Here is a 27,930-nt window from a genome sequence, read left to right as displayed (position 1 = left end):
TGAAAGTAACTAGCATTGTACATAGGAGATGTGGATGGCCTGGGTACTTGAGTCCTGGGCGTAAGCAAAAGACATTTATATGGTTTCGTCATGGATCCAGTTGACTTTGGTTATAAATAGTTTAGTTGGTGGATGTTAATTCTCATCACCAAATATTTCTGCTGCTTTGCTTTCTGAAGGTCATCAAAGATTTGCATTTCCTAGAGTGCTTGTGATATGTAGGGCCATGTCTCTAGTACTGACCAGTGAGTTGTGAATTTAAGAAAACATATCAGCCTGTACTTATTGATTTCCTTTTTTATCTGTCACAACATGTACATCATTTGAACCAGTGGCTTCTCCAACAGTCTGAACTCCTGCTGAAGTGACTACCAAGACCAGTTACATACATGGGCAAGAGCAAGAACTATACCTGTGTTGTTTAAGCCACTGACATTTGGGGGTTGTTACTGAACTAGCTTAACCTGACTACTGTAGGTGGTTGAATTAATTTAATAATGGGAATTTGCCAGGTGGTATCCTGCTCTCATATAAGGGAGCGGGATAATTAAGGGTGTCTACTTGAGTACATGTTGCAAGTGATTATAGGTAAGTATATATTCCAAAGGGCTTAAACTGGGTTGGAAAGATGAGGTTTAAGTGAGACCAGGAAAGAGCTTACAGACTGTAGGAACTAGCAAAAGGAAATTTCGTGGCTTCCCATTAGCTTAAATATAATTTTAAGTTCTTATTTTTAAAGGCGCAGATTAACAGTTATATTTTGGCATATTGGTTTGCTTTAACATTTTCTAGAGGAAATAATTCATTCTCATACATAAGAGTAGTGTATGTAGTTCTGAGGACTACCCCATTTATGTCACGATTTTTTAAATTTTATTATTTGTGTTTGTGTTCTGATTCTTCTGTAATGGCTATCACTCTTTCTCAGAATTCTAAGTTAAAAAATAAAATCAGTGTCAGCTATTTGTTAATCCAAATCTATTCATTATCAGAAATAATACTTGTAGGGACACCTGGGTGCTCAGTAGTTGAGCATGTCTTTGGCTCAGGGCATGGCTACTCCCTCTCCTTGTGTCTCTCATAAATAAATAAAATCTTAGAGAAAAGAAAAAAAGAAATAACACTTGTAGACTAAGAGACCAAACTCAAAATGTATTTAGGTCACCTTGGCTTTGAGAAGCCTTCATTGTTTTTTTCATTATTTAGAAACTGACTTTATAATTCCTTAAGCTTTTATTGATTGTATTTCTCTAGTACAGGTAAGTCAGCATATCACAGGAGAATGCAAATTTTAGAAAATTTAGAATAAATCTACAAGTCAGGATAAACATCCAGTTTTGGATCAGCATTTACAGTTTATCTTGGGCTTACATAAAATGCAAAGAGAGTTAAGCATCTATCTGATGAAAATGTTCCAGGGTTGCCTGGGTGGCTTGGTCAGTTAAACCAGGTAAGCGTTTGCCTTTGGCTCAGGTCACGATAGGTCCTGGGATTGAGCCCCACGTCAGGCTTCCTGCTCAGAAGGGAGTCTCTTCTCCCTCTCCGTCTGCCCCTCCCTCTGCTTGTGTTCTCTTGATCTCTTTCTTTCTGTCACAAAATCTTTAAAAAAAAAAAAAAAGTTCTGGACATACCTCGATTACATATTCAGCATTAACTGTAAAGGAAATTTGTTTTCTGAACCTTAAAACTATTGATTACATAGAACTTTCATTTTTATTGAAAAAATTCTACATCATAAACTCTTTGTTTTCTAGATTCCTGGATTTTGTGAAAATGAAAAAGGCATCGTTCCGTGTAATATTCTGGTTGGCTATAAAGCTGTATACCGTCTGTGCTTTGGCTTGGCTATGTTCTATCTTCTCCTTTCTCTGCTAATGATCAAAGTGAAGAGCAGCAGTGATCCAAGAGCTGCAGTGCATAATGGGTACGTCTTTGAGTAATACAGAAGTCTGGGGAGGCTTTTCTAAGTAATTTTGAGTCTGTCGAAAGAGACTTAATTTAAACAGTTTGCACAATTCTTTTGTTATTCATGAATGAACAGATAAAAATATCTTTACTGAGAATATCAGATTTTAGAAATACTAAGTAGTAGCCTTGGGTTATTTATTGGTATAATCTCTGGTGCATGATGTTTTATAGTTTCATCTGAAAAAGAGGATCTACCAGGGCACCTGGGGGCCACAGCCAGTTGAATATCAAACTCTTGGTTTCAGCTCATGTCGTGATCTCAGGGTCATGAGATTTAGCCTCGAGTCAGGCTCTGAACTCCATGTGGAGTCGGCTTGAGATTTTCTCTCCCTCTGTTCCCTCCTGCTTGTGCTCTCTCTCTCAAAAAAAAATTTTTTTTTTAAGAGGATATGTTAATAATGAGGAACTCATTCCTCCTCCTCCTTAGCTCTTGGTAGACCAGTCTTACTACATGAAACTGAACTTGGTTATGGCTGGTTGTAACTAGACAATCTAGAAAGAAACTTCAGGGTCCCTTTAATTAATCTCCTTTAATGGAGAGCCTCTATTCTGGTACTTAATTTGAATATTTTGAATTTTATCTGTTCTTTTCTCCTCATAAATTTTTTAAAAATTGTTTTTGAGCATCTGCTGTCACTTATTTATTAACATTATGCTACCAAATACAGGAAGAATGAATAAGTGAAATACAAATATTAGTGAAAAAATGTACTGTGACAGGTTGATGTATTTTGTCCTTGTAGTCATTGGTTTGTGCTTGTGCTTCTACAACTATATTAAATGTTTTTAAACCCTTCTCAGAGTGCATCACAGAAGACTATGACAACAATTCCCTGAGATAATATTCTAATCAAAGTAGCATGCACATGGCACTCTTACAACCATCTTCTTACATGTTTTCTTTTTGAGATAAAATTGACATAACATTGTAGATTTAGCATATACAAAGTGTTGATTTCATTTGTTTATTGCAGTATGATTACCGTTGTAGAGTTTGCCAACACCTCAGTCATGTCACACAGTTATTTCTTTCTGGTGAGAGAACAGTTAGCAACATGGAAGTCTAATTCAGTTTTGCTGCCCGTAACCACGGTGCTGTGCATTAGATCTCCAGGACTTACTTATTGGTTGCAAGTTTGTTCTCTTTAATGACATCTCCCAATTCCCCCCACATACCCTATATTCTGGTAACCATTCTATTCTCAATTTTTACAGGTTCAGTTTTTTTCAGATTTCACATATGAGTGAAAGATCCTGTGGTATTTGTCTTTCTCTCTGGCTTAGCTCAGCACAGTGCCTTCGTAGTTGTGTGTCCTTGCCAGTGGCCGGATTTCTTTCTCGTGGCTAATAATCAGTTGTGTATCAATACTATGGTTTCTTCATTCATTGACAGACATTTGGGTTGTTTTCATATCTTGCCTATTGTGAATAATGCTGCAGTAAACATGGGAGAGAGATATCTTTCTGGTGTCTGGTTTTCATTTCCTTTAGATATATAAGTAGAAGTGGAATTGCTGGATCAGATGGCAGTTTCTCTTAATCTTTTAAGGAAACTATACTGTTTTTCATAGTGGCTGAACTAGTTTACATTCCCACCAACAGTGCACAAGTGTTCCTTTCCTCACCATGTCCTTGTCAACACTTATTTCTTCTTAATGATAGCCATTTTATTCTAACAAGCGTGAGATGATATCTCATAATAGCTTTGATTTATATTTCCCAGATGATTAGTGATATTGAGCACCTTTTCATATACTTTGGCCATTTGGATGTCTTTGGAAAAATATATGAGTTTCTCTGCCCATTTTTTAATTGGATTTTCTGTTTCTTCTTGATTTAGTCTTGATAGGTTGTATGTTTTTTAAGAATTTATATCTTTTGGGTATCCAATTTGTTGGTATATAATTCTTTATAGGAGTTTCTTATGAACGTATGCATTTCCATAGTTATCAGTTTTAATGTTTCCTCTCGTTTCTGATTTGGAGTATTCTTTTTTCTTAGTCTAGCTGAAGATTTGTTGGTTTCATCTTTTTGAAATACTCTCTTAGTTTCATTGATCTTTTCTATTTTTTACTGTTCTGTATCACGTTTATTTCCACTCTGATTTTTGTTATTTCCCTGCTTCTGCTTTGACCTTCTTTTTTCAAGTCCTTAAGTTACTTATATTGGTAAGGTTGTTAAAGGTCTTACTGTTTTCTTAATACATGCATTTGTCACTATATACTTCCTCGAGGAACTGCTTTTGCAGTTTCTAGTTTCATTCTGTTGTAGCTGGAAAAAAATACTTGGTATGATTTCAGTCTTAAATTTGAAGACTTTTTTGGGTCTTATCATAGGATCTGTTCATACTGGAGAATGTTCCATGTACACTCAAGAAGAATGTGTATTCTGTTGATGTTGGTTGAAATGGTCTATAAATGTGTTAGGTCCATTTGGCCTAACACATGGTTCAAATTCAGCATTTCTGTGTTGATTTTCGGTCTGGAGGGTTTATCCATTGCTGAAAGTGTGGGGTACTGAAGTCTACTACTAGTATTGTCCATTTCTCCCTTAAAATCTGTTAGTATTTGGGCAGCCCCGGTGGCCTAGTGGTTTAGCGCCACCTCCAGTCCAGGGCCTGATCCTAGAGAACTGGGATCAAGTCCCACGTCAGGCCCCCAGCGTGGAGCCTGCTTCTCCCTCTGCCTGTGTCTCTGCCTCTCTCTCATGAATAATAAAATCTTAAAAAAAAAAAAAAAAAAAAAACTGTTAGAATTTGCTTGATGTATGTAAGTGTTCCGGTGTTGGGCATATATATACTTAGAGTGGTTGTATCTTTGTGGAGAATTGAGTTGGCCCCATTATCATTATATAACGGCCACGTTTGTCTCTTGTGTTACCTTTTTTGTCTTAAAGTTTATTTTGTTTGGTATAGGTATGCTTCCCCTACTTTCTTTTGCTTTCCAATTGCATGGGATATCCTTTACTATCCCTGCACTTTGAGCCTGAAGTGAGTCTTCTGTGCGGCATATAGTTGGGTCTTGGTTTTTAATCCATCTAGCCACACCATGCCTTTTGATTGGTAACTTTAGTACAGACACACTTAATAACAGATAATTATTGATATGTAAGGCCTTCATAATGTTACCGTATTCATTGCTTTCTGGTTGTTTTGTATTTCCATTGTTTCTTTTCCCTTCATTTCTGCCTGCTTTTGTAATTACATTGGTGTTCTCTGGTGGTATGCTTTGTTTCCCTTTATCTTTTGTGAATCTAGGTTTTTGCTTTGTGGTTACTGTGAGGCTTCCATAAACATCTTTTAGATAAAAAGGTCTATTTTATGCTGAGAGCTACTTCAGTTGTATACAAAAGCCCTACCTATTTACTCCTCCCCTTTTGTATGTTTTATGTCATAGTTTACCTTTTTTATATTGTATATTAACATAGTACTGAATAGTTGAACACTTCTCATTAACCTTTATAGGTAAATGTTAACATGTCATATTATAGAATTAGTTTCTGTAATCTTACTGTGTATTTATCTTCATCAGTTTGTTACATACTCTGTATGTTTTCATGTCACTAATCAGCATCTTTCATTTGAGCTTGAACTTTCACCATTTTGTGCAAGGTAGGTCTGGGGTGGTGAACTCAGCTTTTATTTATCTGGGAAAGTCTTTATTTCTCTTTCGTATCTGAAGGATGACTCTGGATGGATAGAGTATTCTTGGCTGGCAGTTTTTTTCTTTCAAAACTTGGAAGGTTTCATTCCCCTCTCTCCTAGCCTATAGCATTTCTGCTGAGAAATCCACTTATATTTTAGTGGGAGATCCTTAGTAGATTACAATCCTTTTTCTCTCTGGCTGCTTTTAGGATCTTCTCTTTATCTTCCACCCATCTTGCGTCTTAGAGTTGTGAACTTGGATGTGTATTTCCCATGCTTGGGAAATTCTCTTACTTCTTTAAATAAACTTTGCCCCAGTATTTGTCTCCTCCCCTCTCTGGAATGCTAATTATTCCAGTGTTTAGATACCATGGATCAAATGGGCTTTCTTTGTTGTTTTTCATTCTTTTTTCCTCTGCTCACTTTTATCTGGTTATTTCAAAATTTAAGTTCTCTAGGTCACCTACTCTGTCCTACATTTGATCTACCCTCCTGCACGTGTTCTCTTGCATTTTTTATTTCTTTCATCAGATTCTTTGGCTCCAAAATTTGGTTCTTTTTTTATGATTTCTGGCTCTGCTAAATTTCTCATTTTGTTCACGTATTTATTTTCCTGATTTTTTCTTTTTTGTGTTTTCTGCTAGCTCATTGAGTCTCCTTAAAGCAGCTATTTTGGTTCTTTAGCCAATAGGTTGCAAGATTCCATGCCTTTGAGCTCAGTTGTTGGATTATTATCTTTTGGTGATGGAATGCTTTTTTTTTTTTTTAATGTTCCATGTAGTTTTGTGTTGCTGCTTGAGATAGCAGATATCTCAAGTCTTTACTGGTTGCCTTCAGATGGGGTATACTCTTCTTAATTCTGTTTATGTATCTGGGGTTCTCTCTGACCTTGTATTTACACACTTCACATTTCTTGCTCCCCTTTGTGGAAGAAATCTTAAGTTTTTATGACTTGTCTGGTTCTTACAACTCACCTTGCTGGCCACTAGAAAGTCTTTTTTGTTTCCCAGAAGGTACCACTACAGCTCAAGTCTACAGTTTTTCCCTTGCCACACACCATGTTTTCCTCAGAGCACTCTCGTGCCTGCATTGGCTCTTGTTGCGACACTCTGGAGCACACACAAGTAGCTGGCAGCAGAGTGGGAGCTGTGGGTTTAATATACTCCCAGTGTTTGGCGTCCCACACAGCCAGCAACAGATCCTTAGCTGAGGATGTCCCAGAGATATGTGAGTGTATTTCCTGCTGAAGTCCTGAATGTAGTTGGCAGAAACTGTTCCTGTAGTGCTTTTTGATATTCCTATCTGCTTTCTTCATGTCCTCTCTCTCTTTAGTCACGGAGGTCCTGCTTCAGTAATCTGGGTGCTTCTGGACAAAAATGGGTTTCTCCAGAATTGTCCCACAGAGTTGGGGTAGCTGTCACTCAAAGCTCTCATTTTTCTCCATGGGAGAGGCTGCCGCCAGATAACGTTCATACTGTATTGCCATGGTGCAGGGGCAGTGCTGGCAAAGTTTCTCTTCCCCTCTCTGCACCAAACTCATCTCTCCACCCCAACCCCACGCTCCTTGCTCCCAACACATGCACATGCCATTCTGGAATCTTCCCCCAGAAGGCTAGACTTTTATAAAGTGTTTCTCAGTCATGGGTATTTGCCAGCATCAGCACTCAAGCTTTTCCCCAACTGGGAAAAGCTGGGAGGGGTTCGGGAAGTTCATTGGTTCTGCAGGCCAAAGTCCACCTGCCTATTATGAAATACAAAGGTGCTGAAAATTCCTTTTGGGTTTCTTGGCAAATGTTTCTGGATCTCACAACTCCACAGAGGCACTTCTATTGATGGATGGATGCCTAAGTAGTTGTTAAAAACAGGGAACAAAAATAGGGACTTTTACAACATCAAGATGCTGATGTCCTAAAAGCCAGTTTTTTTGTTACTATCAGAGTTTAATGATTCAACAATTCTATGTATTTTTCAGCATTCATCAAGATATGTGTCCTCTTAATCTCTTACCGATTTCACCCACCTCCCTTCTGGCATCTACTAGTTCTCTGTATTTAAAGTCTGGGAGGTTTTTTTGTTTATCTTTTCCTCTTCATTTGTTTTCTTTGTTAAACTCCACATATGAGTGAAATCCTAAGGTATTTGTGTTTCTGACTTATTTCATTTAGCATCATACCTGATTAATTTTTTAAAATCATGAATATAGGGGATCCCCTGGGTGGCTCAGCAGTTTAGCACCTGCCTTTGGCCCAGGGCGCGATCCTGGAGACCCATGGAGCCTGCTTCTTCCTCTGCCTATGTCTCTGCCTCTCTCTCTCTCTATCATGAATAAATAAATAAATCTTTAAAAATAAAATAAAATAAAATCATGAATATAGAATATTCTCATTTTCTCATGAGTTATCTTTCTTAACATTGTCCTAAACAGTCATGTAAACTCTAGCTATTTTTTCAGATGCTCTTAAAAGATTTCATACATGAAACTATTTACTGAGTGAATATTTATTAGTAAAATGTATCTCTATTTCTTTTAGATTTTGGTTCTTTAAATTTGCCACAGCAATTGCGATTATTATTGGGGCTTTCTTCATTCCAGAAGGAACTTTTACAACTGGTAATAAATCTTTTTTCTTGTGTGATGTTGATGTTTTATAAAGAAACTGACATAACTGTTGCCTGGAACTGTAACACCACTTGTTTTGTTTTTTTGGTGTTTTGTTTTTTTTTTTCCAGTTGGCAAAATCAAGGCAATTGTGTAAAATATTATTTTCCCCCCTTTGTGTATTGTCATTATGAAGACGAAATAACAAAAAGTGAACCAGCCACTCATTTGTATGTGTGTTTTTTTCTTTCAGTGTGGTTTTATGTAGGCATGGCAGGTGCCTTTTGCTTCATCCTCATACAGCTAGTCTTACTTATTGATTTTGCCCATTCATGGAATGAATCGTGGGTTGAAAAAATGGAAGAAGGGAACTCAAGATGCTGGTATGCAGGTAAGCCTTTTGTCTTACAGAGCATCCTCAAGATAGATGAACTTTGAAGGTGAGAGCATGTATGTAGCCTTTAGGGAAATCAGGATTTTTAGGACAAATTTTTGTGAAGAAGTGTTTACAAGTTTGTGAGTGGCATTGTATCACATTCTGTCAGCAACTTGCTGAGAGAGCTTCTGGGGAATCAAGGACATCATACTCAAGAGCTAGGATATAATCCAAAATACCTTGAACTGCTAAACTAGATGTAGCACAAAGGCTACTGCCGACAGGAGGTACTTTTAACAGCCTAATTGTTCTATTCTACAGCAGCTTAAAAATATTAAAGGGACTAGGACTGCTAGAAATAAACAATGGCATAATTCATAAACATCAGCATGCAGAAAAATATAAAAAGCAAGTCGAACATTTTATTTTATGTAAGTAGGAAGATGCCTTTTTGTGTATCAGTAACACCCAAGGGGAATTCTTGTGTAAGTGTGACAAATATTTTACTTGTAATTAGGAGCTTGAATCTTCTGGTTATAGCAAAATAAGGATCGAATTCATTTGCTTACTGCAGGTGATGAAAAGGAGGGAAGAGAACCAGGTTAAGTGCATAGTAGTCTGTACTTGTGCGAACAGAACTATGATGAAGACCCTAGTTAAGGTGCATAGCTGCTGCTCAGTTTCACATAGTAGTTGCCTTGTAGATACATGGACTCAGTATTGATTAGATTTTTTCTGATTTCTTTCAAAAGCCGTCAGTCTGAATTCTTACGTGAAATGTTCTGAGTTTCAGCTAAGAGAGTTTATTATTCAGAGAAATAAGCTTCAGTAATTTGGAAAATTCACTTTTATACAACACCTCACTCTTTAATGCAAATCTAATGCATTTGTTCCCTGCTGTACCACCAGTGCTTAGAACTTTGTAGGTGTTCAATTAATTTGTTGGGTGAATCCCTTCAGGCATATCTACATAAACCACCTGTATACAGATCACACATTAGCACAAAAATACATTGTATATGTTTTAATTTACATAGAAGAAACTTGGTTTGTCTCATTAAATAATAATGACTTACTGTTACATAATGAAAACTTCTTAAAGGTAGTTAAGGGGCACCTGGGTGGTTTGGTTAAGCAATGGACTCTTGATCTCAGGGTCATGAGTTCAAGCTCTGAGTTGGGTTCCACACTAGGCATGGAGCCCTACATTTAAAAAAGTAAAAAATAATTAGTTAATAGGGAAAAGCATCATTTTGTGGGCTTAGCATTCAATTTTCCTCTTCTTTTTCTGTATTTTGAAAATTATGGTTAATGTATGTGAATGTCTGTAAGAGATATTATTTAATATATTACTTATTGTCCTTGAAAGTCCTATAGTGAGTGAGCTCTGTGTGAAGACTATAAAATCTATGATAAACTTCAGAAATAATATTCTTCCTGCTTTTATAGCCTGCATAATGCTGACAATGTTAGTTGCTTAAAATACATTTTGAATAAAATGATTGTTTTGAAAATGAGCCTAAATTCTAATTGTCAAATTATTTCTTTCACAGCATTGTTATCAGCTACAGCTCTGAATTACCTGCTGTCTTTAGTTGCTATTGTCCTATTCTTCATTTACTATACTCATCCAGCCAGTTGTTCAGAAAATAAAGCATTCATCAGTGTCAACATGCTCCTATGCCTTGGTGCTTCTGTAATGTCTATACTGCCAAAAATCCAAGTATGATCTTTATGTCATTAGTTTTTATGAAGTTTCCATTTTTCTAAGTTTTCCTAAATTTTTAATGATGTCAGAATATTTATTTGTCTTGCTTAAATTTTCTTTGTAGGAATCACAACCCAGGTCTGGTTTGTTACAGTCCTCAGTAATCACAGTCTACACAATGTACTTGACATGGTCTGCTATGACCAATGAACCAGGTATGTTTTGTTTGCTTGGGTTTATTTATTTTTATTTATTTATTTTTTTTTTAAGATTTTTATTCATTCATGAGAGACACAGGCAGAGGGAGAAGCAGACTCCATGCAGGGAGCCAATGTGGGACTCGATGCCGGGACTCTGGGGTCACGCCCTGGGCCAAAGGCCACTAAGCCTCAGAGCCATCCAGGGATCCCCGGGTTTGTTTATTTTTAGTGAATTCTGCAACTTTTTTTTTTTTTTTTTTCAAAGATGGTCATTTTGTGAAATTAAGATATTTTAAAAAGCCTCTAGGGGCACCTGGGTGGCTCAGTGGATTAAGTGTCTGACTCTTGATTTCAGTTCATGTCATGATTTCATGGATCCTGAGATTAATTCCCCTGATCACTCAGCAGGGAGTTGCTTGAAATTCTCTCCCCCCTCTCTGGGGAGGTGGGGCTGGGGAGGCACACTCTCTTGTTCTCACTTTTCCTCCCTTTTTCTAAAATAAATCCGTCTTTCAAAAAAGAAAAGCCTCTAGAGGAATAAACAGTATGGAAATAATACCGTTTTTATGTTTGATTTATCACTGTGTATGTTTTCATTTTGTTTATTTCACTAACAAAATTATAAGACTGAAGGTGGCGCTAAATCACTGAGCCACCCGGGCTGCCCTGAATTTTATTATACTTAGGAGAGCTCATCTAAATTTCACATATGTTTAATACCCTCGTTTTCACTTGAGGTTTAAAATGAAATTACTTGGGGGATCCCTGGGTGGCTCAGCGGTTTAGCGCCTCCCTTTGGTCCAGGGCTTGATACTGGAGACCCGGGATCGAGTCCCACATCAGGCTCCCTGCGTGGAGTCTGCTTCTCCCTCTGCCTGTGTCTCTGCCTCTCTCTCTCTCTCTCTGTCTCTCATGAATAAATAAAATCTTTAAAAAAAAAATGAAATTACTTGGTTTTTCTGGGCATTTCTGTAAAATCAGCACTATAGTATTTCAAAGGTCTCATCATTAACAAATACTTATCTCCAAGTATTTTTTTCTTGCACTTGTACCATTTTCCAGGAAAATTTTTTGAATATGCAAGGACATAAAGCGTTTTAAAGAAATGTAACTAGGCCCTGAAAAATAAATTACTTTTTATACTATTCTGACATTTTAATTTGACCTTAATTTACATTACAGAAACTAATTGCAACCCAAGTCTACTAAGCATAATTGGGTACAATACAACAAGCACTATCCCAAAGGAGGGGCAGTCCGTCCAGTGGTGGCATGCTCAAGGAATTATAGGACTGATCCTCTTTTTATTGTGTGTGTTTTATTCAAGGTAAGAAAAATTGTGGATTAACAAGAAATCTTAGCCATTCGTATAAAAATCATTTTTTTAAAAATACCCTTTTTCCTTCTCTCTTCCTTAACTTTCATGCAGCATCCGCACTTCAAACAACAGTCAGGTTAATAAATTGACTCTAACCAGTGATGAATCAACATTAATAGAAGATGGTGGAGCCAGAAGTGATGGGTCACTGGAGGATGGAGATGATGTTCACCGAGCTGTAGATAATGAAAGGGATGGTGTTACTTATAGTTACTCCTTCTTTCACTTCATGCTTTTCTTGGCTTCACTTTATATCATGATGACCCTTACCAACTGGTACAGGTAATTATATTTCATGAAAACTCCACATGTGGAAATTTTGATGTTTTTCATGATTCCATTGCAAAACATGTGGTAGGAAGTACTTTTTCTCCTCCAGGGTATTTCAAAATTTACATCTACATGAATAATGAGATCAGTATGAGAAACGTACTTTTACTTCCTTGCTTTGGCGTTAATAGTGAAATACTTCCCAATCTTGAAGAAATTAAAATAGAAAGCTTCATGAAATTGACATATAGAAATAGAATTACCATGTTGATAGTTGATCCAACACAATGTTTTTATTTTTTTTGACACTGTAATTTTTCCTTTTGTTCAAACTGTTGTTAAAAGCACTTAAGTTTTCAGAATTGAGGTGGAAATACATTAATGTAGATAAAGATAAATGGCTACTCTAAGATTGGATCCTTAGAACTCTTCATAGCTGTAATTTATGCTTTTTTTTATCACTTCACAATCTATAAATCTATAGTAATAGGAAGGTAGTTTATATATTTTGTTTTCAAAAATTTCTAATTTTGTCAAAATGATTATGGATAAATTCAATTTAAGATTCAAATAGAACTATATGGTTTGGACAGTTCTGTTTTTAATCATTTTTAATGCAGAATATCCTTAATTTGTAAGAAGACTTTGAATACCAGAAAAAAATGTAGATAAAAGATTTAGTTAAAAATGTAGAAAAAAGATGTAGGTAAAAGAGTATTCTTCATTTTGAGAGACTTTACTGGCATGTATTTTTTAAAATCCCTACACTGCAGCCTATTAAGTGATAAAGAATCCGTGTAGTCCTCAGTAATTCACAGCTTTGACTGTCAGATAATAGTAAACGTTAAGACTTTAGATTGGGGGCCCCTGGCTGGCTCAGTCAGAGAAGCATGCGACTGATCCTCAGGGTTGTGAGTTTGAGCCCCATGCTTCAGAGATTACTGAAAAACAAAATCTTTTTTAAATGAAAAATATTTTTGGTATTTTTCATTTGCACAAAAACCAGATAAATTGGGCATGTATTTCCGTCCCAATCTCTTAAATCTGAAAAGGCTGAAGGTGGGAGAGTGGTTCCCATATACACTTTGAACAGATTATACTTTTTCACGAGGCAGGATTGATAAGTCTTTTATAACAATACTCTTATCCACACTCCATTTCTCTGCTCAGAACTACTAAGCCAGAAATACAGGTTCCCCCCTACTTTCTTAATGCTTGTATTATACGAATTCATTTTTATGAAAGATCTACAGTTTAGTACCTTTTTTTGCTACATGAAAGAAACACGAGAAATTTTACTTTTAAGAGAAAAGCTGTTTACACTTTATGTAGGTTTTTTTGTAAAAGTAAAATGGCCTAATACAAACTTTCGGAAAGTGGGGACCTGTACGTAAAGACCTTGTATTAGTAAAAGAACTAATTCGGAAGCTGATTTCCTTTATTCCTTTAATTGATATTTACCTTCACATTAGCTATTAAAGTAGTATAGCAAGCAGGGCAACAGATTAGCCCAGCAGCTGTCTCTTATCAAAAATTGTATACGAAGAACACATTTGAAGTAAAGCTATGTGTGATGGCTGATAACCGCTTCCCCTTTTTTCTTAAATTTTAGGTATGAGCCTTCTCGTGAGATGAAAAGTCAGTGGACAGCAGTCTGGGTGAAAATCTCTTCTAGTTGGATCGGCATTGTGTTATATGTTTGGACACTAGTGGCACCACTTGTCCTTACAAATCGTGATTTTGATTGAGAACAGGACTTCTGGCATGAAAGTCCCACTTTGATCATTGCTTGTTTGAGATTAACAGTATTCCCAACTTTTGTAAAGTTGTGTATGTGTGCTTCCCATGTAACTTCTCCAGTGTTCTGGCATGAACTAGATTTTATCGCTTGCCATTTTATTCATTGTATTCTTGCCAAGCACATTGATACGTGTGTTAGAATGAATTACAAAAGGAGAGATTTAGTAAGAGTCTGGTGGTGACTTAGGAAAAATGGACATTGTTAGGTTTATCCTTAGCTCTGTGCCTATGAAACTGAGTAAAAACAAAACTGCTTGACAGTTTGACTTTTAAATTGTGCTAGTACCTAAGCTGTTTTAGAAAGTATAAAAGGAAATGTATAGCTGCCTTTTGAAATATTTGATGCCTTGCCCTACAAGAGATGGCAAAGTACATGGCTGTTGTAGAATGTATAAACAAGTTGCTCATATGCCAGTCTGAAAAATCTTTTCAGGTTTTTCCCTTGATGTGAAGATAAGGAAGTTGTATAGGTAGGGAGTGTTTGATGGACAACAGTGTAAATTATGGGAATTGAGACACAGGCTTCACAGAAAGATCATGATAGTGGGTTAAAGTTAGATCATAAATCATAATCTTCCCTGGGTAGGCATGGCCTTTCACAGCAACATACCAACTTTGTTTTTGGTCACTTAAACACATGCAAAAATATAGGTTCAGTGGAGATGTTAGGAACTTTGAAGGATTTAGACCAAGCTTTTGAAAAAGATAATCATGGGTTAGAAGTCAGTTGTTGAAAATCGCTTTGAAAGTTCATTTTGAAAATCAAAGGTGGTAAACTTTTGACAGGACAGGACAGAACTGCAATATACCAAGCCTCAGGAGATACTTAGATAAAATCTTATCCAGTCCTTCATTTTAAAAATGAAGGTACTGAAGCTCAAGAAGCTCAGATAGTTAATCAGTGGCCAAGCTGGGAAATCCCAAATTTTCCCAAAGTAGCTGGCATTTTTTTTGGCATTCAATAGATTTTACACCTTATTAGTGGTGGATAATTTGTTAGGTGATTTGCTGGTGTCCAGCTTGGCATCTACCCATAAACTGAGGCCAGGAGAATGATGGATGGAATGCTACAGAATATAAACTGCTTATAGTACATTATACAGTTGAGATGATGTTTAAAATGCTTTTGTCTTTGCTGCCATCTAATTGAAATATATAGTTTAATTATAGTCTTACAATCTGAAAAATCAATCAGTATGACAGTTAACTTAGAAACTTAGTTACTTGTACATGTTATTAGTGTCTTAATGGATCTTAAAATCTACATTTGCTTCTTTTAAGGGTATTTATTAATGTAAATGAAATATATAACAACTCACCATAATTCCCCAACTTTATTCTCTGTGTGTTGATATTGTATTCCATCATTTTGAATGGCTGTGTTCTATCTCTAAATAAATGAATTCAGAGAAAGTGTGTGGTATATTAATTCTTTAGCAACTCAAATTTAGGTAGCTATAATACTCAGACCTACTTTTTTTCCTGTATACAAAAGAACCTGAAACAAGAAGGTTAAGCTGTCCATTTTGTGTCCTAAAAAACTGAATCGTTTTAAAGGTCCTTTTGGGCCTCTGTAAATAACCCTTGAAGTTGGAATCTCACATAATTAAAAGTGATGTTCTTTGAAGAACCTTTAGTAAATGGGCCAGTTTAGTTTGGAGACTACTTTTAATTCATTTGATAAATATTCTACATCTGCTGTGTCCTGTAGGCTTTTTTTTTTCCTAAGTTGCAAATGGATGCTGACATGTGACAGTATAAAAAGTCCCTTACCGCCTCCCCCCCGCCCCGCCCCAAAAAAGTAACAAAGTGCCATTTCAGCCGAGTTACCATTTAGTGTACTTTAATAATTCATTTAAAATGGTATGATATCTCCAATACTATAGGCAAGACAATGTAAAACTTATTTACTCAGTAAAATCTTAGGTTCACACAAAAGCGTATATATGAATGATGGTTCCTTGCTTTTTTTGCAATAGTCCAAACTGTAAACCCCAAAGTCCTTCAACTGGTGAATGTTTAAACACATAGTGGTACATCTCTATCATGGACTACTACTAAACAATAAAACCGGAATGAACTGTTTCGTACACAAACCAACCTGACTGGCTCTCCAGGGAAGTATGAAATTGGATTTTAAAAAGCCAATCCCAAAAGGTTACACAGAAGTGTAATTTCATTGATTATATGCTTTCAAGGAATGGAGATCAGTGGTTCTTTGGAACCAGGGATGAAGAGAAGAATCCTTGTGGATGGGCTGAGCAGTTTTACAGAAACTGCCATCTTCCAATGTTCACACCATCGTTGCACAAACAACTCAGTTTCTTTGCATCCTTGCCAGCATTTGGTGTCACTACTTACTTTAGCCATTCTGATAGGAATATCATCTCTCTGGTTTTAATTTGCCTTTCCCAAATGGCTGATGATGTTTACTATCTTTTCATGTGCTTATTTGCCATCTGTATGTCCTCAGTAAAATGTCTGTTCATGCCTTCTGGCTATTTTCTAGTTGGATGGTTTTTTTATTATAATTTGTTGAGTTTTGAGAGTTACTCATCCTTTATCAGATAGGTGGTTTGCAAACTTTGTCCTAGTCTGTATCCTGGTCTTACCATCTGAACAGTCTTTTGAAGATCAAAAATGGTTAATTTTGATTAGTTTCAATTTTTCAAAGACTTTACATGCTTCAGTTTTCACAGTGTTATAGTTCCTTTATGTTAAACTTGGACTGCCCCCGTAACACCTCTGAAAGCATCCCCGTTTACTGGGCAGATGCTCCATTCTTGTACACACTTGATTTTTCTGTGTTCTAAGATGTAAGATAAAGAGGACACTTTTGTTCCTTTTTTTAGTGAAGTGTATTAGGTTTCTCCAGAAAAATAACCAATAGGATACTTTGATAAATGTTGAAAATGGCACTTCACCCCTGTGGTCTTTCTTACCCCAAACCCATTAACTCCTGTTAATAATGGGAAAAGCAGTAAACCCAAATGAAGATCACTCTATCAAAATACCATGGCAGCACTCCAAACTAAAGCCTAGCTTATTTGTACTTTAGTCTGACACCAATTGCATGAAATGTGATTTGCTTTATGGCCTAATCAACCAATTCTCAAAAGATATTTCATGTGTCCTTGAACATTTAGGCTCTAATTCTTAAACATCCTACGTATGTCCACAATGAAATATCATTTTGTCATTTTCCCAGTCTACAGACTGTTTTCACACTTAAGCCTCTGGTCAGCTGAGTATATCATCCCTATGAAAACATAGTGACGCACCTTAAGAACATTCAGCTTTTGTCCTACACCATTTCTGATGGTGATACTTATACCCCCTTAAGCGAAAGTAAGTTATAAAGGGGATGAAGATGGGGTGGGGAGGAGGGCTACTCAGTCTTCATACTGTGGTACTTGTTTTCCAGACACTACAGAGACTTCCTTTGGTAAACAAGAGTTTTTAGAGAAATCAGTTTCCAATCTTCAATTTCCTTGTTAACTCCTTCCTGAGGTTGGATCTGCCTGAAAAGATGCCTTAAGGACATCAAGGCATCATCCCTCTTAACAGTTACTTTTCACATTTAACAAAGCTGCATTCTGAATCTTACCAATCTGGATAAAATCTCGAACACTCAATATATAAAATTTTGTGTATTGGTGAGAAAGAATGAAAGGGGGGAAAAATCTTTTTGCAATTCAGGTATTTTTTTGTTTTGAATGATGATCTAATTATAAATCCCCAGCTACTAAATCATAAAATAATAGTTCTGGTATATAATTCTGAAGGAGTTCAAAGGACTGAGGGATACTGCTGTGACAAAATTCCTTCCATCATGTTTTCAAGAGTTCTACGCCTATGGAAACAAAAAGGAATGAAATTGATGCTTTTACACTGATAATCTTCACCCTCAGATACAAAAAAAATGGGGGGAAAACTCCCATCAAGACCTTCTCACTAAAAAATGTATTTCTGATAACATTTTACTTATGTTTACCAAAATTTGAATCTTTTATTAGTGAACACTGACCAACCAAAAAAAAAAAAAAATCCAAAGACAGAACATAATAGTTTTTGTGCCCTACTCACCTGAAGTCTACAATGGTGTCCAAGATTGATGGGTGGCTCTCTTCTAAGCTGTGATTCAGGAAGCCAAATTTCTTCTTGAATGAATACTCAGAAGCCACATACTCCTCTGCATCAAGCTAGTGAAGGGGTGAAAGAGCAAGGAGGATTGCAGAGGGGAGGTTTTCACAGACCAGATCTGGAAGTTCTGTACATCACTTCTGATTTATCTGTCAGAATTCAATTACACAGCCACCTTGTTTACAAAGGTGGAAATAAATCTAACTGCATGACAGAGAAAATGCCTTGGATAATTAGACTGCTTTAGTGAATTGTATATAATTGGAGACAAACTTCCGTAATGCTTAGAATCTTACTGTTATAGGAAATAATTTCAAATTTAGTTGTTGAGAAGTGTGACACTATCTTCAATGTAGGACTTTGACACGTAATAAAATCAAGATAAAATTCTTTGGGAGAAGTGGAATGGATGATGAATGCATATCAAATCACTATGGTATTTACAGATTCCTCTAGATACATTTAAACAGCACATAATTGTATTTTTAAACAGTAACAATTAAATTTAGGATGGTGTTAATATTAGCATTTAAAAATATAACTTCCAACTAAAGATGAAAATTTTTAATTTTTTAAACTTAAAAAGTACTACAAAGTATGAAGTTTTGCAAGATTTTTAGAATACTTTTAAAGCTCCAAAATATCCCCAAGGAGAAGAAATTTTATCATTCCACACTGAAGAAGAGAAGGGAATAAGAACATCTCTAAAGTTATTTCTCCTCTCAGCTCTAAATTCTTGTACAGACCTTAACAACCTCCAGGAAAGTGATCTCTATAGCTTATGCAGAAACCTCTGGGGACTTGAATTAGTTCACCAAGATGCCACGGTCAGAGTCCAATGTTTTAAAGATCTGCTAAGGAAGGGTTTCCTATTTCTCTGTGCTAGGCTTTACTTTGAATTTCTACATCATAGTAAGAGAAATTCCAAGATATTAAGAGACGGAATATGGCCAAGAGGAAGGCCCTATTTTAATTTGTATTCAAATATAAATTGCACTGCTTCCACCCTTGTGCCTGAAGGTGGAATTCAACTTGATAAAAGAGGTGCCCGCCTTGCATTAAGCCTCTGTAAGCCTCTTGAACAACTGGTCCAAAAGGAGAAAGTGACTTAACTGTTTGTCTCTCTAGGGGCAAAAATCACAGGCCTTTGGGTGGCATCCAGTGATAATGTTCTTACCTCATTTGGGACAATGAGAGGCATACTTCTCTTGGTTCTTTATTAGAAATATAGAAAGCAAGCGAGTATAACTTTTAACACAGAACTTTAAAACACATTAAGTTTAGAGACCTTATATTCCTTCCTTGTTGTAATACACACAGTCTATCTCTTGAGATGGGGCACAAATTTCTTGGTATGACTCAATGGACAACAGACAGTTTACAATTTAAGCCTACCTACTTCCTATAAAAAGGAAAAAAAAATTATGTGGGTGTCACCTCTAAAGAAGACACATAACAGACACTAGTACGCAACATTCATTATATTTATTTTACTAAATAGTATGGTTCAAAAAAACACAAACAAATCAGAAAACTTTTACTTAAAACTAGTCCAACGAGATGGATGGTGTTGATGCCATCCCATCCCCTTCTTTCTACGTATGTGGAGCTGGAGCCATATCTGACAGCAAGCACTCATGTATACTTTGCCTTTCCTGTTGAACATGAATGAACTTCTCTGAACAAGAGAGACAAATGAAGTTTTACAAGATACAGGCACTTTATGTTCCCAGTTTTAAAAATAAGCCAAGTGAAAAATATTTAATAAAAGTAACTGGAACAGATAAAGCTTTAAGAGTTCTACCATTAGTTCTAGTGACTTAACACTCAATGCAAACAGACAGCATCAAACAAGTAAAACAAACAAAAGTTTAACTGGGGTTAATGGGCATATATGTAAAAAAGAAATCCAAGTTACTACAACTGGAGAAAAATGGCCATTTGAATCCAACTTAAAGATATGCCAACAATGTGCATTAAGTCTTATGTACCTACGTAGCTGAGTAACATCTGAAAGCTTTGCAAGAGTGTGTAAGAAAAGCAAAAGGTGCTTTTGATTCCACAGTATCTGATTAAACAAAACAAAGCAATTTACAAAAAAAAGTACCAAATGATACTTTAAAATAAATAGTTCATCATTTTGATGAATATATACATGTAGAGTCCACTTCTTGGGGATTTAACTATCTAAAAGTGGCATATCACTATCCAGAGGTGCAGGAGCAAGTTCACATAAATAAAACAGTGTGGCTTCACTAGCTTCGGCTTCAGTCAATGGCTCCAGGCGAACAAGCTTACTTTGGGTTGGCTCTGGATCTAGGCTGCTATCCAGAAGCTCATCAACTTCTATGGGTTTATCTACAGAGGACATAACTTCTGATGATGCTGTACTTCCCTGTTCAACAGTAGAAGCAGGGTTCCCATCGAGGAATGCAAGAAGTGGAAAGGCAGTGTACTGGATAAGCTGCTTATCTATAATAAAGATTAGAAAAATGCTCTTTTATCACCAGCTTATACAGAGTTCAAGCTGAAGGTGGAAAAAATGGAAACAGCTGTGCATATATGCAATCAGTACCCTTATACACCCAAACAAGAAATATGATACTTTGGTGTCAGTAAATTTTAAAATGTACTAGTCAGAAAAGTTAAGTCTTGTTATTCCAACTATTAAGATAGAGTTCTTTAAGTTCTCCTAAAGTTAATTTTTTTAAAAAGGACTTAAACTAGTACCTCACCAATTTAATTTTCTCTATAAGCTGAAACCTTGATACGTTATGCACAGAACTGAGAACAGTACATTCTGTGTTCAATCGTTAACTATGGCAAGACTTTCCTTGGCTCACATTACTTTCTATGTAGGACTCTTTAATTTTAAAAATCTGTAAAAACTAATACTACATTTATACCTACCTGTTTTGGGTTTAGATTTTCTTCCCTCTTCTGAAACTGGCTGAACTACATTGTTCTTGGTAGTTTCTAATCCTTTATTCTCAGACTAAAAGAGAAAAAATAATATAAAAAATTCTTGTTTCATATTTTATATATTCCTAATAATGGCAAAAAATAAAAAACTGATACAGTATGTGAGCACTGATGTGTTATTTGAAATACAGGTGAAGGGGGAAAGCACCAGGAAGGATGAACTAGAAAGAGAAACAGATTTGAATAGGTAAGACTGGTTAAGAAAACTCCTGCTGTCATCAAGCGGATGAAATAAAGAACCTGAACTAGGATGACAGTTAAGTATGAAAAGAGGGGGCATTTCAAAAGAACAGACCGCACCGTCACAGGTAAAAGATGGAAATGAATCAAAGATGGCTGGTTTCAAACTAACAGATGATTCTTTAAACAATTAAACTCATCTTAAACAGCTTTGATTAAAAATGTATATTACTTATTTCTCTTCATTCACAAACAGAATATTTAGCATAGTGAACATTTTTAGAGTGGGTCAGGATTACATGGTGATATCCTTAAAACTATTATCTCTATATTTGGAAGCCTCAAAGTTGAGGTGAAGTTTCTTCATTTCCTTTGAGACTCTTTCAGTTCTTTTCTGTCATTTAAATTGCTTCTTTGAACCATTGTCTTCTCTCCTCACATCTGATTGCAAAGGGGATTAAACCTTTAATTTTGTTTAGTTCTTCAATGCTCTTTTCAATAATGTTCAAAACTGAGGTGCAGAGGTTCATAATTTTCCCTAAATAGCCGTAAGTTCCAGACAGTTGCTTGCTGGTTAAGTTTAAATGGTGTAAAAAACATACTATATCCTGTGATTACCTCATATTCATCATAAAATCATTATAAAATGAAGCAGTACAAGTTTCCAGATTCAGAAATAACAATGGCCCCAAGATATAATAAACTAAACCTTTCCAAAAATATACATAAAAACATTTTTCATTTAGCAATCACAAAAAAAAACATTAATGCAATAATAAAATCTTTATTTTTTACTTTTTAAAATAGGCAGTTTCCAAGGATGCTACTTTTATTCCAAAACATGAGAACCAGGAATGAAAAGGGGTTTTCCATGCAAATTCTTACTCATTAGTAGTGGCCACTTAGATTGCTCTACTGAAGAATACAAGTAACCTGATTTATTAGGAAAGAGTGTTGTAATTTATGTTAATATAATACCTGTCATGAGCAAGGGAATGGCAGATGATGTGCCAATTATTTGAAAACCTTAATCTAGATTTTAGAACTATAATGAAAAGTCATTCTCAAAATTTTTTATAGTACTATAATATGCAATTTGCTGTTTAACTGCTATTCCTAAGAAATGCATTTAAGCTATTGGTTTTGGAATAAAGAGGATATAATCCAAGAATAAAGAATGACTCAATGTGTAGCAATAAACAGTGCAGTAGATTCACTAACTGAATACAAGAATGCACGATATGCATTCATTCACCTTATGACCTAACATTTAATAATACCATATTTAGTGAAACCCAGTGTGTTGAGGTGATCCACAGAACCTTACAGTATAAATCCAAGCAAACTGTGGTCCACATGCCAAATTCAGCATGCTGCCTGTCTTTGTAAATAAAGTTTTACTGAAACACAGCCATACTCATTCTTTTATGTATTGTCTATGGCTGCTGTTACGCTATAATTAGAGCACTATGCAGTTGTGACAGAGAACATATGGCCTGCAAAACTGAAAGTATTTACCAGCTGGCCTTTATAAAAGTATGCTAACCCCTGATAAAAATTATCCAAATACTGAATGTATAATCAACCTCAAATTCACAAATTCTTTCAACTCGAAGTTACCCAGGCTATAACTTCGAATATGCAGAAAAAATCTGGTCAGGCTATCCTCACACATGACATTAGTCAGATAAATTCTACCCCTCACTCTAAACACTTATATTTAAGTGTTCATTTTTTGACAACAAAGAACAAGAACCAAGATAAAATTTTAAGTCCACTAATCTAGATTTTGTACAGAAGACTTGATTTACACCTTGGTATTCAATAAACTGAGTATACACCTATTTAAGACAATAAACCATATACAAAGCAACAGAATGATTCTAATCAATCTGCTCGTAACAACTTCACATTGTCCTTACTATTCATTAAAAACCAGTTCTAAAGAATTTCCTGTCAACATTTGCTAATTCTAACTGGAAATCCTGTAAGTCCAAGAAAATTAAAAAAAAAAAAAATTACTTAAAAAAAAATGCTGAAAGCCCACACTTCATTGTTTCAACCTGCCTTACCTACAATTAGTACAAATTAGTTCAAATCCCTGAGCTTTAGTTGCATGCTAATAAAATGAAGGAACTTAAAAAATATGGGTACCCGTGAATTTTCAATAAAAAAATGCCAAGAAGCTGTTTACGGAGGAATAAGAATGTAAACTGAAGTACATAAAACATGAAGAAATATTTTAATAATTTGTTTCAGTGATACACCTGAACATGCCAAGTTTAAGTCAGTTGATCTCCCAGCACCTTGATGGCTGATTTCACACTGACAGTTAATCACACAAATGCCTACAGAATTGGGCAATGACTCACCTCATAACCAAAAGCTCATTTTTCATCTAAAATTTTACTATCTTGACCACATATATAAGGTAAGAATATAAAATGCTTTTTGTAACTGGGAGTCATACTGCTGTCTACTTACTAGGACTTTTTCTCAGATTCTTACAGCTATGGGTCCTGAGCAACATGAATTAAAACTTACTTTTGTATTATTGATGTAATCTGTGGAATTCATCTGCACAGAACTAGTGAAAAGCTGAAAGACCAAACAAGAAAGATGATAAGTTTAAAAAATATTAAAAAAGAATTAACTGTGTGTTCAAAATTTTTATACAGCCATGTTGGGTGAAGAGATGTAGCTCCTGCACTAGGAAGTTTTCATACAGTAAAACAAGTTTGAAAGAGAAAAGCAGGAAAGAAAGAAAAACATATAAAAGCAGAGCAAGCTAGCCCATGCGTCAGAAGTTGTAAGAATGTCTCTATAAAACAGTGGGGGGACCTTACGGAAAAAAAAAAAAAATAAATAAAGTAAATAAAATAAAACATTGGGGTAAATCACTTAAGAAAATGATGGTTTGGCCAACTTCGCCTCTCCTTCATTTCCTTACGATTACTTTCTCTCTAAATGCCTTTGGCTTTAAGTGGCATCCAGGGCTGAGTCCCTTGCCTTGACAGTAAACCTTCTCTACCTGCTAATTATGTGAGAAATTTATAGAATCTGCTCTACAATGGTGGCTTCTAAATTACACCTCAGAGTCCTCTGACCAAATAGCATACTTACTTCCTTGTTGGTTCTTTTTACCTTGCCTAGCAACAGAAGACGTAAATACTAAGACCACTGCTCACTAAACCCCTTGGTCCAGCCAATTTACAGACATAACTTTTAAGTCATAAGCTTCAAAGTCATTTATTCCACAAGGATTTATTGAACATCTAAGAAATAATTGACATCATGAAGAATACAAGATGAAGACACTATTCCTGCTCTCCGGGAGCTCACAATCTAAAAGACAAGAACAACGTCAAATAGTAACATATGATCAGATACAATCCAGTATTAAAATACTAATTGATGATGGGGATCAAAAGTACTAAGAAGAGAAAGGAGAAAACCACACACACACACACACACGAAACAAAAAGTGTTGATGAAGCTATCCAACGTGTATCAGTCCCTGGAGAATGGTTAGGACTTGGAGAGAATGGAGGGAGAAAAAATTATAGCACGAGCAACCATAGAGAAGAAGGTTGAGGGGGAAGTTCTAGCAACAGACAAGATGACCAATCCAAATAATATGAAAGTTCTGAGTTGAATAATAAGCTGTATACATAAAGTTCAAGAAGTAGAGCAAAATTGGTAAGAGGATAAGACCACATTCTGTCAGCAGTAAGAGGCCTGAAAAAGCCCTGAGCAATGATTAAAGCATTTTATGAGAATGAACACAAAATGGTTCACAGGATATAATGAAATGCAGATAGATCCCTCCTCCACTGTCTCTAGACACTGATTCCTCTCCTTAAAGTTCCATTTTCATGATTGTCCTAAAAATATTCCCAGCTCTTCCTTTTCTTAACTTTTCCCCCTTTCATATTATCTACTGATAAATGAAAAGGAAGAGACTCAGATCCTTAAGAGCAGTTAACCATACATGACTGCCAATCTCTGCCAGGTTCGTCTCGTCACTGCCTCTGAGCCTGACCATATTTGATCCCTACTGAAAGTAACATCTGTAGAGTATAAGCTCCTCACTCCTTCTTTGCCCCACTCATGCCACCCACTAAATCAGGGATACCTTCATGTATTCCCAGCAGATGTATAATGTGAAGCAAAAAAAAAAGTAGATCATACATGAGTGACACTAGTTGAATCCTAAGGCCAGGCCTCTCCTGCTGACTCCACACTGGGTCACTCAGAACTGAACTCTGTAGAGAACCCATAAACTCCTCAGCATACCTTATTCATGTCCTTACCATCTTTGCCATCTCAGAGAAAAAGGCAACATGGATGCATGCCTATGGATGCATAGGCATATGCAATTTTACATTTTTACAATACAGTATAATTCAAGGATGAAATAATGAAGGTCTTGGATGAAGGAGGCAACAGAAAGTAGGGATGATTTACGAGTGCTATTTTTGAAAATACACAGGACTTGATGAACAATGAGATAAAGATAAGGAAACCAAAATGACTCAGTGATTATTATCCTAGTGAGTAGAGAGAAGTCTGATACCACTACAAAAAAATAAGCTGAGAAAGCTGAGAAGTATAGCTAGTTTAGAGAATAAAGAAAAGTTTGTGTTAAACACAATCTAAGACAAGATCTTAACAAGATCTTCTTAACTGCTGATCCCAAAGGCATGGAATTAGAATCCAAGTAAAGTTTACTTTAAAAAGATATTAAGAGGTAGAGATAAAAATTTGAGAGCAATCATAGAACCAAAATCCCTTCAAAGAGGAAGGATAGAAAAAGAAGAGACTCAGAACAAATAAAAAGCTAAAAGAATGGTTACCTTGGGAAATACAAGTAGAAAACTACAGGAAAAAGAAAAGCTCTTAGAGTAAACAGAGATTAGCTAGGAAGACCGGGGGAAAAAACCAAAGTCCAGTGCCTCTAGAATTAACAGAAGTAGTTCCATTGTCAAAAGTAACCAGTATTAATAATAATAGCACTAATTATTTATAATCCCCACAAGAGCGCTTTGTGTTAAGAATTAGCCGCATTTAACAGATGGGGAAACTGAACAAGAGAAGTAAAATTTCCCAACGTTAGTATCAGAACTAGTAAGTGACATGAGCCAAATGAAGCCCAAATCTGATTCAGAATAAACCTACTAGCCCAATGGCCTGACATAAAAAACAAAAACAAACGTAGCCCACTATGGATAAACCAAGGCAGCACAGGCTTAGAGTAAATAAGCAAGACAATGCAGGGTTTCAAAAAGAAATATAGGGTAAAAAAGAAGTAACAAATATAGCTACTCATTTCTAAAGTTTTGTAGTGAAATGATGAGAGAAGCAAAATGGTAAATGAGCAGAGCAACACATCAAAATGTTTAAGATGGAAATCTGTGTCCACTGAAGCGAGATGGGAAAGATCAAGGACAGAGATAGAAAAAGAGAGAGGCAGAGGGCAGGTTTACAAATAAACTTTAAAGAGAAAGTAAGCACTTCCTCTAAGAAAGAAGATTCCACAAAAAAAAAAAAAAAAAAGAAAGAAAGAAAGAAGATTCCACAGCTTACCAGAGACCCAGGGTATGGTGATTATCTTCTATGAATAGGGAGGAGCTGGCTAGATGAGGTTTTGGGGACAGAAGAGTATGATAAATGTTCCAAGGTTAAATTAAAATCATCTAATTGAAGACTGCAAGGATTTGCAGAGGGTCAGGATTATGGAATTTTATTTCCTTTTTTATGATCCAGGGGACAGCTATCCTAAAAGGTCCATGGATTCAGACTGGGAACAAAGAATGATAGAATCAAGAAGGGCTGCCAAATTACTATTAACAAATTAAAGCAGGTCATTAGCGTGGATATTGAATTCACTTAAGATGGTAACATAAGCCAGTATGAAAAAGAAATCTTCAAAGAAAGGGAAATCCATCCTGTCACATACTGATGGTTTGTAAAAGATAATCAAATCGTGCATATTGACAAAGACTGAGAAGCAGAATGATAAGGTGGTATATTAATAAGATTAAAGAGCAATAAAGGACTAATTCCTTTTAGTCTCACTGAGAAGCTCTTAAAAGGATAAGAGAATATTTTGACATGAGAAAAGCTGCATTTTAAGGCAGAAAAATGCAACAACAACAACAAAAGGAGCGACAAAGCTTTTCAGGGCAGAAAAACATATCACAACAGAAAATGGAAATCAGGGAGAGAACAATACACAAATTTCATCTGGATAGGACCAAGCCACAGTAAGGGAGAGAGGAGTGGTAGGAGCAAGAGGTAAGAGAGCAAGAAAATTAATGCCAGAAATGGTAGATAGGATTCACAGTCCAGACAACATTGGGAGTCATGTTCATATAGGTGGTGGTACGGACTGGAACAGGATAACCTTAGGACTCAGGACATAAAAATTTTAAAAATATAGCAAATATAATAAAATATAGTTCATTTGATTAGAAAACATTAATTCCCAAAGTCTTAGAAAGTGTCTTCATGCTATTTCCTGGCTAAGTAATTCTATTACTAAATTTCCATCAATTTCTATTGAGCGACAATTTATTCTAGAGCAAAACAAAACACAGCCACAAGTCCAGAAAAGGCCTGGATTTAGCAGCACTGTTGAACAGAATTGATATGTTGTTACAGGAGGATTAACTGAACTACTA

At 35.9% G+C, this 27,930-nt stretch overlaps 2 protein-coding genes across 13 annotated transcripts in view; one reads left to right on the top strand and one right to left on the bottom strand.

Annotated features, from left to right (window-relative positions):
• SERINC1 (serine incorporator 1) overlaps positions 1-15,355 on the top strand; it is a 31,924-nt gene extending 16,569 nt beyond the window's left edge. The window contains exons 3-10 of the mRNA XM_025422904.3: positions 1,755-1,924; positions 8,143-8,222; positions 8,464-8,601; positions 10,140-10,309; positions 10,419-10,509; positions 11,677-11,821; positions 11,924-12,154; positions 13,755-15,355. Coding sequence (XP_025278689.1) covers positions 1,755-1,924; positions 8,143-8,222; positions 8,464-8,601; positions 10,140-10,309; positions 10,419-10,509; positions 11,677-11,821; positions 11,924-12,154; positions 13,755-13,890 — 1,161 coding nt within the window. The 3' untranslated portion in view covers positions 13,891-15,355. The remainder of the gene's footprint in view (positions 1-1,754; positions 1,925-8,142; positions 8,223-8,463; positions 8,602-10,139; positions 10,310-10,418; positions 10,510-11,676; positions 11,822-11,923; positions 12,155-13,754) is intronic.
• The window catches only part of HSF2 (heat shock transcription factor 2), a 40,811-nt gene continuing 24,802 nt past the window's right edge, over positions 11,922-27,930 (bottom strand). For 3 of the 12 annotated variants that reach the window (XM_035705751.2, XM_049115064.1, XM_025422899.3), the window contains exons 11-13: positions 23,792-23,845; positions 20,996-21,080; positions 19,552-20,557 (exon numbers count right to left, since the gene is read on the bottom strand). In XM_035705751.2, coding sequence (XP_035561644.1) covers positions 20,265-20,557; positions 20,996-21,080; positions 23,792-23,845 — 432 coding nt within the window. In that variant the 3' untranslated portion in view covers positions 19,552-20,264. Of the gene's footprint in view, positions 12,271-15,261; positions 15,333-18,028; positions 18,235-19,551; positions 20,558-20,995; positions 21,081-23,791; positions 23,846-27,930 lie in introns of those variants that run through there. The other 9 variants (XR_007413321.1, XR_007413320.1, XR_007413313.1 and 6 more) reach the window with 8 other exon arrangements.

This window comes from Canis lupus, chromosome 1 (assembly GCF_003254725.2).
Source record: "Canis lupus dingo isolate Sandy chromosome 1, ASM325472v2, whole genome shotgun sequence".
Taxonomy (NCBI): domain Eukaryota; kingdom Metazoa; phylum Chordata; class Mammalia; order Carnivora; family Canidae; genus Canis; species Canis lupus.
Note: the sequence above shows the minus strand (reverse complement) of the source record. Positions and strands in the feature narration are given on the sequence as shown.